The following is a 22,771-nucleotide window of genomic DNA, read 5'->3' as shown; positions in this document are numbered from 1 at the left end:
GAAATAAAAGTTTGTATTAGTTAAAGTTTCTTCGTGAGTTAAAATAGCCACTGTAAAAATATGTTTACTTCGAATGTTGCTCTTTATGGTATCCTGAATGAATAAATGAAACTTTTTCAGCAAAATTAAAGTCAAAAGGAGTTTGGCTGTGTATAGTAAACAGTTTGCGTTTTACTGATTCATAAATGTTCAGAAAAAGAAATGTAAGCTGTATTTAAGACCTACAGTCATGCAGAATATTTATTTATACTTTAGTTCACTAATAAAAATATAAGTATATGATGTCATTTTTATTTTCGCACACTAATTTAAAGATTCTGTATTTGTAACAAAGTGCGGCAATATATTAGAAATATTCTCGCAGCTTTGTTTCATTTAACTAGACGTACGGTTTAAACCTTGAGCCAGATGTAAACCTCAGTGGGTTATCCAAAATAATATATCTATTAATTATTATTCTTAAGTTTATAACTCCTATCTGATTTGAGTAAAGGTCACGTTAAGCAAAACCGTATACTAGTAGGAATTTTTTCAAATATTTACGCTACTTTTACTATCAGTATATACTGAATATAATAAAACCAAAACACAAAATATTTTATTATTATATAAACTTAATTATTTTAGCGAGTTTCTTTGATCTCGTACGGAAACAACCAAGCGTCCACTCCGAACTGTGTACTAAAGTGTAAATAGTAGAACTTTATGAGAATAATATGAGAAGTTGGCGATAGCTAACATAGTTGCTTTCGCACAAGATTTAAACACACCTATGATAATACTAATTCAGAAGTCAAACAACAAAAATCAGCGTTATATTTACAAAATTTATTAAGTTTATTAAGTTATTTAAGTTTATTAAGTTTATTAAGTTATTTAATTTATTTAAGTTTATTAAGTTTACAAAATTTATTAAGTTTATTAAGTTATTTAAGCGTTATTTTGTTGTTTGACTTCTGAATTAGTATTTATTCGGCGTGTTATTGTGTCTTACCTATGATAATATTAGTAGTTTAAATGCTTTATTAACTTCATGAACACCGAATTTAAAAACAAAAATAGATTTCTACTATTATTATGTTTAAGAAAGTGAACTGCTACAAAAAAAAACACATATGTACGTTTTATGATATTTGACTAACAAAATTACTCCAATTACTTATGGCAATTCACTTTACCACAGATTTCAGTTATCTTTTCAAGTATCCTATTTCGCACGGTATGCGATGTACATTTTCACCACATTTTTGAAATCTGCATACTTCGAATTGTGGACACTACAAGATTCAACTATCATCTAAATCAAATTGCGGCTGTATTTTAGAAGCATTCACTTCTCATAAAATTTGTGTAAATGTTTCAAAAGAAGTGAAACCTGCGGTTTTCTGTCCTCACTCAACTGAGCTGATAACTTGATATTTAACGACATACATATTATTAGTGACAAACCGGAAATATTCTAATCATATAATAATTGTGTGGCGATAAGAGACTATGAATTTTTTTTTATTAGAAGCATATATTTTTAAGTATAAAGAAATTCACATTAATTTACCTTTCTACTTTTATTAACGAAGATATTCGTAAATAAAAATATAAGCATTAATTATATAAATATTAGATTCACTTTTTAGAAGTATCCATTTTTAACTCCCAGCCAGAAAATTTTTACCTTAGCTTGTACTATTAATTTATGAATAAGGCTTGTATCAGAAAAACTGTATCAGAAGAAAAATGGCTTTCTTCTGCTTTGCTTTGTTAAATCTGTAGCCAATATCCAACGAAATGCAAGAAAATATGTAATGCGGCTAATTTATTATGCAAACTAGGTAACTAATTGTACAATCTGAGATTTTGGATTCGGCTTACGCTAATTTTGTTAAATTATTTAGTAGTTGGAATGCCGTAATTTACCACACTGCTCAGTATTTCAGTAAATACGACATGAAAAGTGCAAAAATAATGCATTTGTATGAAAGGTACTAGTACCTCCTAAATTAAAAGCGTAATAATTGTTTTCCTAGTTGAAAATAATATTTAAACTGAAACGAGCTCAGATACTTACACTTGATACCAGAATTCTCTTTACGCGCACAAAAACAATTATTTTTCGAACATAGTTCAATAAGTATCGAATGAATTCATTTCCAGTTACACATAGCGTTATAACATAACAAAGTGCGAACAATTTAACTCCAAGAATAACCGTCTAGTGTCGTTTTTGATATAACGACATTGAAATCAAGGGTATATTCTTACTTAAACATGTTTGAAGTAAACATAATTAGTTTAAAACAGCAATTTAAATTAACATATATTGTTTTAAATAGTAATATACTAGAATTTGTAATTTATTATCATATTGCACATACCTTCTTTAAGTTCTGGATTGTTGTAATGCACTTCTAGCATCACGTAGCGTGAGAATCCAGGTCCTCCGATTGGTAATCCTGCTTCTTCTGGATAAGTGAAAGGCTATTGAAAAACAATACATAGCTTACATGTATCTTAACTGAAAACCAGCGAATAAAAAACGGTAAAATGACAATTATTTTTCATGTTACAACTATGCAATACAATTTAAAAACATCATTGCAAGTCATGAATAGTGTAAAATTTTATTTTTCATGATTTCGGAGGTTGATTTTAAATGGCACTAAAATCACTTCAAGACATTCCAAAGCATTGTTTTATTATACTCACTTAAAAGTACTAGTCAACATTTCTCTAAATTTTAAGAAAACATTCTCAGTAAAATATTTATATATTCTTCAGATTTTTCTTTCTTATCATTTTTAATAAATCTTTTACTGCAGGCCTTAAGAAATGCTTTATTGATTAATTTTACTTAAGAAATGCTGCATTAATAATACTTAACATAATATATTAATAATATAATAATATTAAAAATAATTAATAATATAACTATTTAATAATAATAATAATATTAATAATATTATTATACTGCATAATATTAATATTTAAGAAATGCTGCATAATTAGTAAAATAATCCCGTAGGTTGTTTTATGTTAAAACCTAAAAGGAGATTAAGTAAAGAGCCCTCATGTTTTTTTCTATGTTTGAATAACTCATTCCAATGACTAAACTAAAACTGTAACGGCCCAGATTAGATTTAAAGGCTTATTAGCATTACAATCTGAATTCTTCACCTAACTTTTGTTTTTTATGGTCGTTAGAAACGAAGCAACATAATGTTAAAAATAAATGATTATTTCATGAAATATCTAGCTAATCTGTTTCTCACAAACGTTTTCAAATTTTGATGATTAAACTATTTCTTTTTTTTTTTTTTTTTTTTTTTTCGAGTGTTCAGACGCTTATAAAACTAGTCGGCATCTACTTTAGAAAAATAGCTATACCTAATATAGCCATTCTTTTCTGAATTTTCAGTCAAATAAAAGCTCTCGTAATTTTTTGTAATGCAATAACTAGTGTTATCATTTACTCTATATATAAAATACAAGGCAGAAAAATAATAATTATGGCAGTTCCAACCGAAAGAGGTATCCAAATTAACTGGCCGCTGCAAATGTTTGAAGTGACCGTTTTATTCCAGCTCTCATTGTTGATACACTAACTTATATTGTTATACATCGTTTAGTACTGATACTATAACCCTAACAGGCATGTAGCTATTTATAGCTCTATCTGAGGTAGTGCAACAAAATTATACGAAGGCTTCAAAACAACATTTTTATTTAAAAAGAACTTTGAACGTAAGTAACGACTTGGTGTTACGAACAACCACAATTTTTTGGCAATGTAATATAAGAACATTTAATTCAAATTAACCCTTGATCCATAGTCTAAGACCGCACAGTGTTATTATCTGAGCTATAAGCTGCTCAATAATTTAACGGTTCGTAAGTTTAAAGTATCGGTGGCGAGAGAATGCAAAGCCGAGGTAGTTACAACTAGATAGAATAGTCGAAATAGTTACAATTAATAGAATCTAACCATGCAGGGAGCATTCCAGAAACAAAAGATCCAAAAACCTCAGCTTAAATACACGATCACCTGATTTTCATTCTGTACGGAAAGAAGAATTTAAAGTAAAGATCCAAATCATTTTAACTCGTTACTTTAAAATAAAAATCTTAACAAGCTCTTTTTCCCCCATACGACATATCAAGACGTTTTCACTTTGCAGTCGATTTTAAATTTCAACACTGTAGTATTATGCGTTTCAAGTGTGCCAGTTGTTCCGCCTCTGGAGCACAGCAAAGTGTTTAGTAGCAATGATTTCAATTTATATATTGCTTTCTGTTATACCGAAGTTTAAAGCTTGCCTGAAATTCATTTATATATATTTTATGTATAATCTATAATGATATATCAATTTATGTATAATCTGAATAATTGTTACTGACATACAGAAAAATTTCCCGCCTAATAAATTTTAAGTATATTCCTAAAATAATGATACACTTTGCAGAGTGTTCCTAGTAATTAATATGCGAACTTAAACTGAGACTGGCAAATCCATGTTTTTCCGCTATGAGTTTAACGAACGCTTAAACTCTTTCCGGCACGCTGCTTTTTAAAGTTGGAATTTCGATAAAAAAAAGGGTAGGCAGTTTAGTAAGGCCTAGAGAAATACACAAGTAAAATTTTGTAAAGATAGCACTTATCGTTTTTATTCTGTGGGTGTGCCCGAAGCAGGCACATTGATTTAACGGAGCTTCGAAAAGAGCGCTGAAACGAGCATTGCTAGGAAGCGCGTAAAAGAGAAAGAGATTTTGCCTTAGATTAAGAAACACTGGATTCTGAATACTATAGCAGATTTAGCATTACCCATGGTGTGTCACGGGGAGATCTGCTACTCTACAACCCCCTAAAAGGCTTGTGTCTTTTATCATAACTGGTTATATGATGATTACATGCTTATGAATGAAAAAAACGTAACTTGGGTATATGATATTCACATTATTTACATCCGAAAAAATAAACTAATATTATATCTACAATTTGAAATTATAAACTATAAAATAAAAATATAAATGTCTACAACTCAAAACTATTAAACGTAGCGCTAAGAAAACTTCTTTGAACCAAAGTGAAAGAGAAAAAGAGAACTGCTCTAGTGAAAAACCAAACAGCTAACTGATAAAATTATCCCTGACCTACAGAAAATCACCCCAACAATTTCTTGGTTGATAACCAAACCTCCCCTCCCCCCCCCTGAAAAAAAGGGAAAAGGAGAAAGAGAAAAACAGAAAATGAACCACAGATGTGGACCCACCTTTCTATGTTAATGAGCTGACCGATTTGCTGCAAAGAAACAAAGATGCCTTTCAGTGACCTAGACTCGCAGTGAGCCCAGTGTGAGAACAGCTCGGTTCGCCGTTCGATTTTGGAGCAAGATTTCAAGGTAAAAATTTAAAACTAATATAGAATAAGGAGATTAGCATACAGCCAAAACATTAACATAGAAATTTCCTTTGAAACAATTCCTTTTATACCCTAAAAAAATCTGGAAGATTTCTTTGAAAAATGAGGTTCTTAAAAAACTAAACATGACTAAAATATATGTACTGGTTTGTGTTGAGCTTCCATCTACTATAAATAAAGAGGGTTCAGAGTAACCTATAGTAACCTTCAAATCCTTTTCCATTCAATTTTCTGTGCGGACAGAAGGAAATTTTTAGGTGTGTCAAGACCGGGCACACCGTGCTGCAAAGGATTAAGTAAGTATTGGATTAAGCATTGTAAATTTATTACGTCTCAGGCGAGCTAACCAAGCTAAATAAGTAGAATTCTTTAACTTTTCTTCATGATGAATGTAAATATTACTTAAATGTCTAAACAAAGTCCGTAATGGAATGTATGATCCAAGACAGATAGCCCTTGTGTCTTTTGTCATAACTTAAAGCTTGGGGTTACCAGCACATAAAATCAATAATTTTTTCAAACGAATTTTCTAAATAATATTAAGCTTCTTTTCATAAGCAATATAATGTTATCACAAGATTTTGCAGGATTATAGAATTTTCTTTTCATGAGAAAAGAAATAAAATTAACTATGTTTATTAAGCTGTTTTATATTTCGATCAGTTTTGTATGTTCAAGCTTCAGAACTTAGGACAGTTTAGCAATCGGTAGACGTCTTGGATGTTGCTTGATTAGTGTATGATCCCCTGTATCAATTATATGCTGTGTCAACTGGTTCGACCGTCGTCAGAAGATAAGCGGGAGGAAACGTCTTGAAATTCTTGACTGACACGTTCTGCATCCTTTTTTCTCTTCATGGCATAACTATTCATTCTGCAATAACTCCGATACTAGGCTCTCCGAAGACGCAGAGGACTACTGGTCATTTAACGCAGGTCATTGGAGTGCATGCTGCAACCACTTTACCTTTTCTAATGACTTGCACCTTATCACTTTACATAGCCAACTTTCACCATGATACGGTCGATAAGTCTACGAATGCCGAGGATACCAATACTCCTTACGGGCTGCTACAGTTCTTAGGATATTCCTTAATGCCGTACAGGAAATTTTTATTTTCAGCTACGGATCCAAGTAGTAAAACTTTTGCTCTTGCTCGTACTGTGATATCGTCTTGGGCCATGATTTTTGTGGACGGATTCAAATCCTTCATGGCATAACTTACGGGCTGCTACAGTTCTTAGGATATTCCTTAATGCCGTACAGGAAATTTTTATTTTCAGCTACGGATCCAAGTAGTAAAACTTTTGCTCTTGCTCGTACTGTGATATCGTCTTGGGCCATGATTTTTGTGGACGGATTCAAATCCTTCATCATTAATTCCAAACAGGGTTATATCATCAGAAGCAGAATGCAGTTTGTTATTTTTAAGGGCCAAAGAAAATTGTATTTCCTTAGAAAGTCTAATCCGAGTAATCAATTGTCTGTAATTCTTGCTACATATGCCGCATGATGGTAGGTGGCACTTCCAAACGTAATGCTAATATTTAATTTTCCGTCTATATCTATTTTATCCCGATACATTGTCTGGAGAATAATGCAAGGCGGAGTCCAGATGAGTTTACCTTCCAGTTGTTGATTCCAGTCTTTTCGTATGATGCTGATTTTATCTTCAGTATCTATGGTCATATTTACGTACTCAACACTATATACCACGTGTTTCATAAACTGTATGCCGAAATATGAACTGTACTACTGTTGTGTAGCGAAATTCTACTGCGAACCATGTAACAAAACACCAAACAAGCAATGAAACACGTACCATTATCACCCCCCCCACCAACAAAGCACCAAACCGAAACACAAAAGAAATATGTATGTATATCTGTGAATAACTTATTGTATTTATCCATTCAACTGAAAAGTACCCGTGTAAAGTATATCTTAGTCAATATTGTCCGTAATGCAAATCATGCACTATTAATATGTAACTATTATGAATGCTGCAATGTAAACAAATGCCCGAGCATGGCGTTAGTGTGCCCCGTCAGGGTGCACTTCTATAGATGGTTAGTACAGCGGGGCAATAACAGTTTTGCCTATGGCGATGTTTTGGTGCCCCCTGTACTTCTTTCTGTCTGTCTGTCTGAAAAGAACTCCACTGATATGTCCCATGATGAAGATTCCATCACTACCGCCACTCATTGAAGAAATCTGAAGCACTTTAAGATGGAACTCACAATATCTGACAACCTCCGCTTTTCGAGATGGCCTCTAATTTGTTTCCTGCGTCCCTGCTGGGGAACGGTATATTTTCGATGTCTTGGGATGATCTGCAGCTCTTTCATACGGGGATTTCGACTCTGTAGTTCCAGCACTTTTGGGTTCGTTTTTTTGCACCTTCTGTTTCATCTCAAAGTATTGACTTGCCTGGTTAAATCGTTTAAAAAAAGTAATTACTTGATTCGCTGGCTCCTGGACTTGAGCAGCTCTTACTAGGTGGCGGTCTCTACGAGTTGCTTGCTGTTCCACCTCGAATTACATGGCATACAATAAAACCGTTTTTAAATCTTTGACATCCGCGATTCGCAGGGCTTTCTGTATCTCAGCGTCCCAGATGCCATCGAAGTAGTACTTCAAGGACAATATCTGACTTGTTTTCTGTCCGGCAGTCCGAAAAGGAGAGATGAGCAGTCTTTGCACATTCTTGGCAAGCTTCTATTCGTTAGATTTGAACCGAAACCTGCTATAGCCTTTGAAAGACTTCTCGAAAAAGCGCAGCTCCAATGCACCGAATAGAGCTTTGAAATCTACCCTCCGGTTTTCGGGCAAAATTTGAAGGATATCCGGTTTTTTCTCAGATGTTTTCTTTCAGAGAAGCAAAAGGATGGCAGGCTTACCTTGGGAATCCCTTACATTTGCTTTCACTGCTACTGAGAACTTAATCTTATATACTTGCCAGAAGGTCGTTCCATCATATGTAGACAGCTTTAGAGAGGATCGGTCAGAATTGCTTTCTGCTGTCGCTATGAATTTCTTTAATCTGTCACCATCTTTGGCGACAGCAGAAACTCTGTAATTGATTTAGTACTAGACAGTAGAAACTTTCTCTTCGATTTGTTGTTTGACAGCAGTAACTCTTTCTCCAATTTGTTGTTCGGCAGCAGAAACTCTTTTTATCAATTTCTCCAACTTTAGTTTCAACCGTTTCTATTCTGCCTTCCATAACCAGGAATTTATTTTCTATTATGTGAAAGTAATTTCTCTTTTCATTTCCTTTTGATCTAATTCAATCCTTTCTTGAACTAAATTTATAATTTTGTAAGGATTATGCTAATTTTTTTAGCAGTTAAATTTTGAGTTAAACTTCCTTTCCTATCGCTTCTTAATTTCAACTTACCACTTCCGGCCAGAACGTAGTTTTAAATTCACGTTGGAATGCAAATTGAGGAAGAGTGGTATTTAACCGCGAAGTTCTCTCGCCATGGTTAAATTCATAAACGTGTTCTAATATTACTATCAAGTAGATTAAATAAGTTACAACTATAAAAATTTTATGGGTCAAATATCAGATAAGTTGTTCAGAGCGCATTAAAATTTTCATAAAAATATTACTCACCTGCCAAATATGCTTTATCAGAAATAATTTCACAAATGCAAATCTGGATGTATACTTATTGTAAGTAAGTTAAATCATGAATAGTGGTAAGTTACCGGGGGCTAGTTACGCCTCATTTCCAGATTATTGCTCTTAGTTCTGTATCTGTGCTAACGAAGGCAACACAAAAAATTGAGCTTATATACACAGATTAGTTATTAAATATAAATTTAAGACACAAAATTTTGAAATAACGAAAACTAAGTTGTTAATTTGCTTCGAGATATCATCGCTCCTCGGCATTTTAAGTAAGCTTTGACTACATGCAAAATACAAACTTCCTTACTGGCAAAAATATGATAGTGGTATAACTAGCATTAAATGTAACGACCAGTGATAAATACTTCTCACGTGTTCCCCACTGGAAAGTAGCATCGTGACTGTCTTGCGAATTGCTGTTTAAGGGGGGGGGGTTAATAGCTGCATTAAACTCTTTAATGTTATTTTCATTGTTATCGAAAAAGGCAAGAAAATGTGTAAATTCAAGATATTTATGCGCGCGACGTTGTTATAAAACTAAATCATATACCGCCAAATTACGATGTAACATCTAGTACGGACTAAGAGTAAGAACATTATTTTAAACTCTTTTATATGGAAGTTTGGCAGAGTATGATTTATCCGTATGCTATTCTATTGCGAGTTCAAATAACTTATTACTTTATATTTTCATTATAATTTGAAAGCTTAGATATTTAATCATTTTCAACACGCTCTTAAATAAGCTTTTGAGCTATGGGAACACTCGTGTCCAGGTGGGCTGAAGGGAGCCTCAGATTCTTAAAATTCTTACACTCTTAAATAATTAAAATAATTTTAAATCCAAAAATTCATATTTTAGATGTTATTCTCTATTTCATTTAATCTATAAACAAGCAAGAATAAACGAAAGGGTTATCTATAACTTACATAAAGAGAACCAAGCATTTATTTTTATTAACTCATTAACTTTAATAAATTATTTTAGATAACGTCCCTGAAAACTATCTAATCTCGTTTTGCGAAGTGTTAATTTCGTGATGAATACTGGTTAGCATATTTGTTTTCTCCTTGGAAAATTTTTGGGCAGCACTTCGGATTTGTTGAAACTTTTTAATTAATGGATGTGATTGCTCTTCCTTCATATCTTTAGCTAAAAACATCATTTGAATAAATTTACTAAGGATTTAGCGAATTTACAATTTAAATGTCTTCAGATGAATCCGTCACACAGAAATTATTTTAATTAAAGTAATATTCATAATTGAAATATTTTGAATATATGTGCTCTGGTACTTTTTTCTAAATGTCGTGTCTGCATGGAGGGGCAGAGAGACGACTTTTGATATTCATTATATCAAAACATTCTTTAATAGATTTTACATTAATAAATAATTCCTAATGAAAATCCATCTTGAATCGCCGATGTGAAAACTTTATTAATATAATTACATCGCAAGGCGTCTTAACTCATCCAATTAGAATTTTGCTCTTGATATATTTTTAGAATCCCTTTAAATTTTCAGAAATAGCCTTTGATCCACCGGCTACAAAACCGAAGTAATAATTAGGGGGGGCGAAATCAATTTTTGAAGAAGTTAAATTCGTTTCGTCATCTCAAAGATATGCAAACTCATTTAAAAAGTAATAGAATGTTTTTGTCATGAGATCGTGTTTCTTTCGAGATATTGCATGCTTTGGTTTGTGTTTTGCATAGTTTTCCGAACTGAATCTTTTATTACAAACTTATTAGAATATTAAGCCATGAAAGATAATTTCACTTAAATTCCTTTTAACACTTTCATTCCTTCCAAAAATCACGATATATTTTAAATTCATGAAAAAAGTTAGTTTCTTAATTGAGTAATACAGTTCTGAGTTGCGTTTTTCAGAAATAATAGTATTTGATAAACAAATTCTATAAATCAAGCTGCTGCTAGTTATACAGAAAAATATTAGATAAATATGTCTGCAAAATAATAAAAGACATGTGAGAGTTTAACTGTCATGTTATGTACAATCAATCATATGTTGTAAGTCGAAATTAATGTAATGCCGTCATTTAAAAGATCCGCGACGAAAAATACTTTAGATCACAAATATCCATTCTAAAGTCCATTAATGAATAGTGTTGCAACTTGTTAACACTACAGGCAGTGCGTCAACACTTTTCAATTAATCGAAAATTGAATTCAGGGGTTTTCAAATGCATTTAGCAGCAGCTCCTGATTTATATATCACAAAGGTCAATTATGTGACTTTCTACTAAGCATTGATGAATTGTGACATTTAAGAAGTTCGCTAAAATCTCAATAACTAGAGCTTTCTAAGTGTTTGATGGGAAATTAAATTCACTACGATCTTACCAATGCTCCCATAGCCCAGGCTGCTAACACTCTTTTACAGGCTTCGAGTACTCGAGGCTTAGCTGGGCTTGTACAAGGCCCATTCCAGGGAGGTAGCTTCTTGTTAGCATCGACTTCGCAGTGGAAAACTTCCATGTGATGAACAACGCCTTGATTTTCTTCTTGAATTGCAGCAGCATACTAAAAAACAAAAACAAGTCAATATACAACTTTTAAAGTTCCTTTCCTATCAGCTATTGGACTTCAGAATTCAAGTCATATTGTATTTTATTCAAGAAATTACATTGATATGGAATCATTCATGTTTGCTAGACTATCGCATTGCATTTTTAATTAAATATTGAGTTAAATACTAATGTTTCTTTCCAATGTATTTAAAATTTATTATTAAACTCTTCATGTGAAAAATCAATACATCGCATAAAAATCGATTACAAATATATTATGGACTATAATATTTTATAAAAGTAAATAAACAGATTGAAATTAAGCAAGTATATGATGCGTACATTTTTAGTTTCTGAAAAAAATAAATAAAATCTCGAAGTACAGAGCCCTACTGTTTGATTTATTTTAATACGGTGTTAACCAGTGTATTATAAAATATGCATTCCAATCAATGTTATAAGATAGTTACGTTAAGTTACAGGAAATCAACAGATAAATAAAATTTCTTATGGACGTTCCCAGTTAATTAAGAAAAGTGTAGAAGTTTCTATTAAAAGGTGCTAATCAAAATAATAATTTTATAACTAGTGAATCATTTCCTAGACTGTCTTTTATTTTTTCCTTATAACGCTTGAAAAACTGCTTGTTTTCGTTTAGTGTAGATTTGTAAATGACATCTCACAAAATAAATTGTGGCAAGTATCAATCGTCACAAAATGTGCAGGTAGGTTTTAAGTAATTTAAGTGCACGACTTGTAATAAAAAGAATAACATATAAGGCAATTTCGAAAAATTTTTTTTTTCAAATTTCTAGTATAATGCGCCGACTTCCTTTGAGCATAAATGCGGTATTACATAGATTAGGTGAATGTTCTGAATTAAGCTTGATGTTACCTCTCCAAAACGATCATCATATGAATTGCATGACTAAAAATTTAATTCTGTAGCTTTCTCGTCTTGTAAATCTAAGATAAAAAAAAAAATAAGTGACTTAATTCACAGAGGACTATGATGATGCACGAGTGCTGTCATTTCCTATAACTTATTTTTAATGATTATACACATTAGTCCTGCTTTATTTTTTTTTACTTTCACACGATTACTGCACTAACAATCACTTGAATATAGGTTTCTGACTGTTACATGTAGTAGAAAAATAGGTATAATAATTTCATTTGAAGCAATATATTACAGCAATCAAAATTCTGCGCAATATTTATAGAATATTAAACATCCTGTTGAAGCAATAGTTGAGGAAATAAATCATTTGTTCTAAAATTTATCACTTGCCAAATCAATGTGGTATGTGCGATACACTGTGCGCTTTTATGCGCAGTCTCATTGCACATTCGTGGGATTTTTACAAGAAGTTCCGTATCCAGTACGCGGCAAACTGATCCTATGCTTAGTATGTTTGACCGCATAATATATTTTTCAGCTTTCGTATTATGATGATATATTTTCATTTTCGTATATACTGCAATGATTTCAGCATTTCATATTAATCATGAATAACAGTTTTCCCAAAATCCAGCACTCTCAGCAAGGAGGTAGTTTCTGCCCATCAAGTTAGCTGTACAAAATTATTATACAGTGGAAATCTCAAGAATAAGGGTTGGTTGTTCTGAGCGTCTAAGGACTAAGTGGATGAGAACTCTGAGAAATCGTCTTCGGGCCAGTTCCTAGCTAGCTAATTTTTTCTATTTACTCCACTTAAAGGTAACCAATTTCCAAAAAGATCTCCTCTATGAGTGTTTCCCTTATCACATAGGGAGCACTCAAATACTTTTCCATAATAACTACACTATACTGAGATAAACACATTGCGTGTACACTCTAAATTGTGTTTCTTACACACAATACAGTAAGCGGATTTTAAAGGACTTGTATTGCAAATCGACAGGATACATGGAAATTTTATAAAATATTTCCTCGTGAGTGAAAGTGATCAAATTTATAGGCGAGTGATGGTGTATCTATTTGCCCAACAGAATTTTTTTGTTACACAGAGGGAAGTATAAATACCCTCTAAAACTTCTATGCACCAATTAGTGATCCAAATAAAGCCAGGAAATGTCAATATAACATTTCAGAAGGGGATTTGGATTTATTGAACAATGGCAAATCACACTAGTCAGGAGGGGAGGAATGCATTTATGGAGCCGCTTTCTCAGGAACTAGTTTGTATTCATGGAAGTTTGTATCCATTAGGAAAACTCTACAAACCTAATGCAGCTACCTTGCTCGCCTGGTCAAACTGCAAGTTTTCTTTGACTTTGCCCCTCAGAAACTAGTATTAACCAAAACTAGTTCCTTTTTACATTAGTCATTAGAAAGGCTCAAATTTAAAATGATACCCAGATAATTTAAACACAGTTTATTTCTTCAGAAACAATATATAATTACACTGAACTCTCTCGGTTACAATCTCTCTAAGGTAACTAGTGTTTCTGAGAACATAAATAAACATGGTTATTTAACATAATCTTTCTAAGATGATAACATTGATAGAAGACTATAAAGGAATGGAATCGTGAATGGTCGCTTTTAAAATGATTCTTTATATTTAAAATTACATTTAGTTATTTCTTATAAGTACTTTAAAAATACTGCTTAATTTTTTCGGATATAATTTGTCTGAAGATGTTTTAGTTATTGCTTGATTGTTTGTAATATATGGTGAACTAACTACCTCATGGCAATCGCCTGCCTAAGAAACAATCTCTCAAAATGCTTAGTTGTGCTATGAAAAATCTGCGAACAATGGTCTTCAATCTCACTGCTTTAAGCCGAATATCATAATGAAGAATAAATTAACTAAAGCCGGTTTGGTCGCTTTAGAGTGGGTTCATTTTACCTAACTTTCCCATTTAAGTATTTTTAGCTTAATTTAAAAAATATTATTTAATTTTTGGAATATTTTTTATTTGTGCCGACATCTTCTGGAAATTATCAGTATATCTATGAACACGTGTAAACTACGATATTAAACGTCACCTTTCTAAGATCCGCAAAAGATCTCCGCAGATGATCCAAATCATCTAAAACTATGGGCGGTGGCTTAGAGATGGTTCACTGTATTTTCTTACTTTAATTAAATTTCAGATATGCATACAAAAGGTATAGATAAATACATAAAGCTGTAAACTACTGGAAGAGTTAATGTCTAGCAATTGAAATGGCTTCTGGTATATAATATTCCTGACATATAAAATTAATACAAGCCAGTTTCCTTTGAATGCTCACCATTAATACATCTTCCTCTGAGTAGAATATACTTGTGTGTTTATCTATTATGAATAAATACTTTTCGTATGAAAATTTGGTTGTAATTTTTTATCTGTAATTAATTGGAAATTTAATTTCTCAGTCCATAATGAAAAATAAATGCAAACAATATGCTCTGAATTAGCTGAATCATAGTGAAATATATTAGCTATTGAAATACATTTATAAATCGGTTTATTCCAATTACACCATTGAAAATAATGAATATGCTAATTATTTGTATGAATACTTCATCCCACCAAATCAAATGTATGGCAAAACATTTCTTTCATCTTACACTCCAGAGGAGAAAGAGAAATGGCTTCTCTATTTTGATTTGGGCGAATATGTGGCTTAGCATAGGTGCCAACAAAGTTTACATTAACTTCGTATTACATTTTAATTCTTAAAATTTAGGTAAGTAAATAAACATGTAAAGGATGTAAATGCCATATATATTCATAACAGGATTTCAAATTTATTATATGTGTAATTTAGTATTTGATCTCAGCGTGTAGAGACATTAGATAATTTGGAAGCAGGAAAGATTAACAACCGCCTTCGCCGGGAATCGAACCACGGAACTTTAAATGATATTTTACACACTTCTGGAGCATTTCGCCTGACTTGCTTACAAAAGAAGAAATTCCCTACAAGAAATAACACTCATCTTGTCACTGAAAATATTTCTTGCGTAAAACTTACTGTAATATATCAAGCATTAATAATCCGAAATTCTTCACTTCCTATATAGAACCTATATAAAACGCGAAGATCACCTTTGATATTTGTTTCCATGAAAAAAAGTCTGTATTATTGTTATGTTGTAGATATATTAGGTATTTTTTGGAAGCAGGCAAGATGAAAAATGAGCAGTCGCCTTCACCGAAAATCGAACCACGGACCTCTGGAATACCGGCCCAGCATGCAGAACCACTACACCACGAAGGCACGCTAGGGAAGGCGGGAGAAATACCTTACATACTCCCCCTTTTAAAGGGCGACTGGGGTTTTTAGGGGACTCAATCGCCAAATCCTGGGTGTGGAGAATTCTCACCAACACCCGTTTTTAGTTCGGTCTCCACTGTAGCGACATTAGGTAATTTGGAAGCATTAAAGATGAAAAATTAACAACCGCCTTTGCCGGAAATCGAACCACGGACCTCTGAAATACCGGCCCAGCGTGCAGAACCACTACACCACGAAGGAACGCTGGGAAGGCGGGAGAAATACCTTACAAGCATTGGTACATTTGTAACACTATTAACTAAAATAATTTCAAACATACGTTTTATTAGCTTGAAACAACTGGTGTTTATTTATCCGTATTTATTCTGAAATATTAGCAAAACTAAGCATAGTGAGACCTGTTGTCCCAATAACCTAATTAGTTCTACTTTGTTACAGAAGTTGTCTACATCAGACTTTAAATGATTAATTTATTCCAAAGTTAATCAATTATAGCAAAACGTATAAAAAATGTCTGCCTTGGGAGAGGTATATCTCGGCAGATTTTCTAAGATTTTTAGAAAGAGATTAAAATGTTATGTTATTTATTATTAGTATTGTTAATTCTTTGCCCAAAGAAAAGAAATGTAATTTAAATCGCTCTTTTTAACCCAATTAATCAAGGAAATGATGTATCAACTAACTAAATATATGTGTGTAAGATATAACAAAATACGATGGCTGCTTTAAGAAATGATTAGCAACCTCAAAATTAACTAATTAGCAACGACTTCGCCTAAATTTGGTGATCTCCCCACTAAATTCATCCGTTCTCCCAAATTCGAGATCTTTGCATGTTACAAAACGCTGCTTGATAAATGGAAATAAAACCCAAAATTAACCAATCACAGACTAGCTGTAATTATGCACCTAATAATCTAGTATAAATAGCTACTAACTGCGTAGTCTCTCTCTTTCTCTTTCGCCTGCTTGCTGACAGCGTGTCGCTCAGCCTCTGCTGTCTGTTCACCATTATTTAGAATGTAATTAACTGCATACCTAAATTTGCGGGGCACGTTTCGCATTCCTAGTTTTCTATCAGTTATAAAGATACGTGTTAAGAAATTCGTCATTCAAAATAAATTATGCTTAACTATCAAGCTGGGGTCGTGCTTCCAAAATTCCATCGGATTATTCCACTATGAAGCAAAATATGACCTTAAAAAATAAAAGACCTCGGCCAGTACTGTTCTATCGCTAGTATGAGACAGCTTTCCTTAAAATGTTCTCATCGAAGCCACATCTCCTAAGCAGTAAACCCTCAGCAATTTAGCAGCAGGCGTGATAAAACGCCCACCTACAGAATTTATGAAACACGTTTACACAATAAACCGATTATGGCTCACTCCCAAAGGGACGTCGCTACAGGATGATTTATTATGTGTTAAGCCAAAACAAGTCCTAATTCAAAATTTTCAAATAAAATGATCAGAAAATGAAATGTTTACTGTGGGAAATAGAAATTAGCTAAATCAGAAAGTTTAAGGTGACCATTTACGTTTCTAAATTATCCCTTCTATGAATCTTGTCATCTTAAGATAGGTGGAATAAGCTTTCACCATCTTAGATAGGTGGAATAAGCACCCCCTAAAGTAAGTTGCATAATTTACTTTTAGGGGTGACCATCTTAGGAAAATGGTTCACTGTATGCTATAAAAGTTAAACAATAACTACAAAATTTGCGAATAAAATGGTTCCGACAGAATTACACAATATTTTTAAAGTAATTATAAGAAATGTTTAAATTTAAAGTTAAATATAAAGAATCCACTTTAAAAGCGATCAAAAACTATTCCACATCCTTTTAGTCTTCTCCGGATGTGGTCTTCTTAGTGAGGTAATGTATAAATACCTATAATTATTTATGTTATCGCCGTCACTGGCCGTCAGACAGATAGAACACTGGCCGTCAGGCTGATAGAAGATATTCACCATCAGCATTCACTGTAATTTTATATTATTTTTGAAAAAAATCTATATTCGTATTCTCTAGGGATAATTTTAAATTTGTGTTTGTAGAGACATCAGAATTTTTCGAAAGCAGATGTAAAAAATGAGCAATGCCCTCCCCGAGACTCGAACCACGGACCTCTCGAATGCCCGCCAAGCTTGCTAACTACTTCACCACGAAGACATGCTAAGAAGGCAGGAGAAATACCTTATAAGCTTTCCCAATGACTGGTGAATGTTCTCTTATTATAAAGGCCACCAATGGCCGAGAGGCAAGATTGAAGAACACTGGTAGTTCGACCCGGCAAATGAACTGGCTGTTTGCGATTTTTGTGATTTTCCCTAATATACAACGTGGATACGAGCCAGTTTTTGAGAAATTCCTTTACAAAATATCCTTTAAGTAAATACCTCTAATGTGCTTTAACAGAATCCAAGTCCTCTGCTGATATATTATATAATTTCCGCTTGACATGTTTCGTCTTAACTAACGAATCAACATAAAATGATTAATTACATGCCGTAAATAAAAATGTTGATGGCTTTTTAAGAAGGCAGATAAACTGAAACAAAACAAGTTTTAATTTTTTCTAAAAGAATATCAAAATAACAAAGTGGAAGAAAATAATTTTACAGTTAGATAATTAAAGAATTTTAATATAAGTAACGTCACGCAATTACTCATCTGCTCTTTTCTAATCTTGTTTAGAGTATATTTTTTATGGAAAACTACGAAGAAAATTTTATAAAAGATGTTAATTAAATAATAAATTTTAATAGTTAACTACAGAAATGTGAAATTCTATTAACTACTATAAGTAGCATTAATTTTTTTAGTCATTTTCAGGTTTTTATGTTTAAAGCTCTTTTCAGTTTTGTCTGGAATAATTTATCAGTTAACTAAAAAAAATCTGAAATATGGAAGTAAAATATTCCCTAGTTGTTCTTGCCTTTACAAATCAATATGCGAATAAACATTTACAGAATTGAAAGCCTGAAAAATATATTGTCTGCAGTGTTAGCATCATGCGATAATTTGCAGGTACATTTACCAAGATATTTTCTGCAACGATTTTTTAAATAAAACTGCGATGCTTTGGAACTGCTTTGTTTTCGACAATGTTTTATATTAAGACTTTTTAGAACTGCGATGTTTACAATTTGCTTTCATTTCTTCCAAGATGTGTTATACGACGACGTTTCTGCCTTATATTGTTTCTTCCGCTATGTTTTCGCCGCAATGTTTTTCGAAGGACACCTCTTACCCATTACGATGGTTGTAAAACTCACTTTTTGAAATTGATTGTTTTGCAGGGTCAGCTAAGTCTAACTCGTAAGGATTTTTTTTTTTTTTTTTTTTTTCGTAACAAGTACTAATATGAACATTTTCTAAGGCGACGAAATTAGCGCACCGATATTGCAGGATTACAATTGCAACTTTACGAGTAAAACATTTTCCAATAAAATTAGTAAAAATAGTACCTTGGATATGGATAGGTATTAAAAACAGAAATAAGAAAAGCAAGCTCCGTTCCTCCTAGCATAAGCAAACTCTGTTAACAGTGCTGGTCAAAAGGTGGTGTATGGTGGTGGGGTGTATTTAATTATAGCAAAGCACACTAGGGCTATCTGCCTAAGGGGAGGGATGCCTTCGTGGAGGACTTTCTAAGGGAAACTGGCTCGTATACACGTTACACATGGGGAAAACCACGAAAACGCCCATGCAGCCAGCCCATTCGCGAGATTCTAACCTCGGACCGAACTACCAGTGCTGGTCAAAAGTCTTGCATTAGCTATTGTTAAAGTGAACTCATTCCGCTTACAGAACTGTGAATTTCATAGTAATTTTCAATAATGAACATAAGTATGCGTCAGATAAAAGGAAAATCAGTGGGAGATTTAAAACTTTACTAAATATCTAAATAGAATTACATTCACGTAAAGATTCAATACTATCTTGTTTAAGATGGTAAATCATCCTCATTATAGGTAAATTCTCATTCTTTAAGAGCAAATAGAAATCTTTTAGCTATTGGTAGATATTCAGAGGAGTTTCTTTCAGAGCTTTCAAAATTCATTCTTATAATTTTGTACATACTTTTGTGCATAAGTGAAAACTATTTTTTAACAAAAAAAATCGTCTCAAAATATTTTATTTATTAATTTTTTTTTATCAAGTTTGCTTGGTTTTAACACACAGTTCCAAAACAACACCAACTACAGTAAATATTACATCAGTAATTATACTATATGTCTCAGGATTTTTTTTTCAATGTTCCCCATCCAAAATAAAAACAGAAGGATTAAATTTCTAGCTACTCAAAAGCAATCAACAATGATATCTAATTTAGAAGAAAAGGAAAAGCTAATTAAAACAGTTGGCAAATGTTGAAAACTGCTATATTTTTATGTATGTTATGAAAAAAAATGTAGCAACTAACATAAATCTTTAGTTATTTGGTTCCAAATACTTGAGACGTTCGACTTAAAGGAAAGTAGATAATGATATAAATGCGAAATGTAATATTAAAGTTTATAACTGGTTTGCAGTTTCAGAATTACGACATCAAGCAGTGTATTAACTGCTGCTGCTGTGTACTGAAGTTTAAAAAAATTCCCATGAATATACGGCGGGAAATGCATAGTTTGTGGGCTACGAAATGTTGAACATCGAACACAAGCGAATTCAAAGGTTAATTGCCTGTCCCGAGTGTTATGGATACGTTGAACAACGTCCTCAATAGACTGCTGAGATTTGTAAGAAAAGTAAATAGACATTCAAGTGCTGAGGGATTCACAAGAGACTTACTGACAAGGAGGAAGAGACTTAATGGCAAAACTATGCGAAGCTCCTCGGGACATAAATTACGAAAGTTGTAAACTACATATTCCCCGCTCAATCTTGTCAGAGATTATTTTTTTGCTTCTATTCAGTCTTAGAAATCACTTCCATTGTTTGGCAAATCCAATTTTGCTGGGACGCCCTGCATAAGCAGTGAGTAGAAGACTAGAAAGTCTTAATGAGAAAGCTTAAAATCAGTGCAAGAAAAGAAATTATTAAAGGTGCTTTAATACTGAGAATTAAAGCATGAAGTAATGTAATAAATTATGATAGAAAAAAGAAACATAAAACATATGTACTGTAATCTGTTTGTCTTAAAGTAAATGCTTCAATTTAATAAAATGAACCATTTACATTAAGAAATTTTATCTCAAGCAGCAGAGCAATGTTTAAGTTTAGCTTCCATTTGTTTTTGTGTAGAAATGCTTATATAGTCATTACATGCATTTAAATAGAAATAATACATGCATTTAAATAGAAATTAAATAATTAAAAGCACATTTAGTGTTTCTACTTATTAAATTTGTGCTCTTATTTATTGCAAAGACAGATTCTTGGAAACTAAATGCTTTCTCTACAGAATAAATGGAATCGAAAAGCAATTTGGATTTCTAATCTCTTTTTCTGTTTAGTTGTTATCCTTCTTGGAGACTGTTTTCTATATTCCTATCTTTCATAAGGTGTCATTTCCAGATGTTGTTAAAAAAGAACTCTTTTGCTTAATTTCTTTGATAAATAGCTTCACTTCAAAGAAAGTCTAAGAATCTCATTGAATTTAGAATTAAAAGACTTAGAAACTTTCTACCTGCAAGCTGACATAATTTATTATGATTATATTTTTAAGTAAATTGTTTGTAGTTTAATGTTAAGTCTTTAGGTTTCTGCTTTCAAATACATTATGAATTCTGCAGAAAAACATTACGGTGACGGATATGTATGAAATAGAATACTTTCACACACTCAATAAAAGGAAAAAAAAGAAACCAGATTTTGAAAGGAGAAAAATTACGTTCATTCTAAAAGTAATTACAATATATCTTCTTCTAACTTTTCTTAATCTAAATTGTATAATAATTTTATTGCAGACTTATTAAGTAAATAATTATCTGGAAATCAGGCTAAAATAAGTTCAATAATTTAATTTCAAAGATTTATTAAACAAAAATCTTTATATTGTAGATCAGTTCGGTCTTCTTATTGAAAAGGCATTCGAAATACGTAAAGCTATGCACAAGCATGGTATTACGGTCTTTGCAATATATAAAGCTATCTACAAGCATTTATACTATAAAAATGAAACCTTTTTCTTGTGGAAATGTGTGTAATTCTTGTATTTAATAAAGAAACCATTAAAATTAATTTCAAGGAGAAAGCTTTAATTAAAAATACTGATGTTTTAAAATAAGCAGTATTGCATTGTTTTAATTATATATATTTCAGTATCATTTCGAACCATCAGCAACTCCAAAATGAAATTATCAGCAACTATTCAAGACATCATATTAAATCTCAGAAGAAACATTAAGAACTTCAAAATAAGAGTTACGAGTATTTGATGGGCAAAGAATTGAAAATTAATTTTTCATTTAAAGTACATTAATCTTTTTCATTTCTAACATCAGAACTTCAGTGCGTTTCTAGCTTTTTAAGTATATTAATCTTCAAATACTCAGAAATTACCAGTTCTGAATTTTTATTACTTTTTATAAGAAGGGAAATAGTTCGAATAGAACAATTATAATTGTTTCAATAGTTGCATAATACATGGATGAAAACATTTAACTTGATCCGTATTCATTAATAAGCTATACTATTCCCTAAAGCAAAATAATATTCTCTAACGGCTAAAATGAAATAAATTACTCTTATCGGTATTCGATTTTTCATCTTCCAATAATTGAAATTAATGAATTGTGGATGTTCGTAACTTGCTTACATCGCTTTTCATTAATGCTATTGCTTCAAACTTTCTTATCAAATAATATTCCTCTTTCTATTAAATATGATTGCTACAGAACTCCTAATTATTTATCAAATATCGTGAAAAGAAACCTTATTAGCTCTTAGCTGCTCGAAAAGGTTCATCTTACAGGATTTAATTTCAGGCAGTTCCGTATTCA

The 22,771-nt window shown here is 32.1% G+C and overlaps 1 protein-coding gene across 1 annotated transcript in view; it reads right to left on the bottom strand.

Annotated features, from left to right (window-relative positions):
* The window catches only part of Tbh (Tyramine beta hydroxylase), a 179,272-nt gene that overhangs the window by 97,364 nt on the left and 59,137 nt on the right, over window positions 1-22,771 (bottom strand). The window contains exons 5-6 of the mRNA XM_035351496.2: window positions 11,417-11,596; window positions 2,373-2,475 (exon numbers count right to left, since the gene is read on the bottom strand). Of these exons, the coding sequence (XP_035207387.1) occupies window positions 2,373-2,475; window positions 11,417-11,596 (283 nt within the window). The remainder of the gene's footprint in view (window positions 1-2,372; window positions 2,476-11,416; window positions 11,597-22,771) is intronic.

The sequence above is a fragment of the Stegodyphus dumicola genome, chromosome X1 (assembly GCF_044657685.1).
Source record: "Stegodyphus dumicola isolate Sdum_Otavi_A_Nest chromosome X1, ASM4465768v1".
NCBI lineage: Eukaryota > Metazoa > Arthropoda > Arachnida > Araneae > Eresidae > Stegodyphus > Stegodyphus dumicola.
This window is presented reverse-complemented; position numbering and strand designations above follow the sequence as displayed.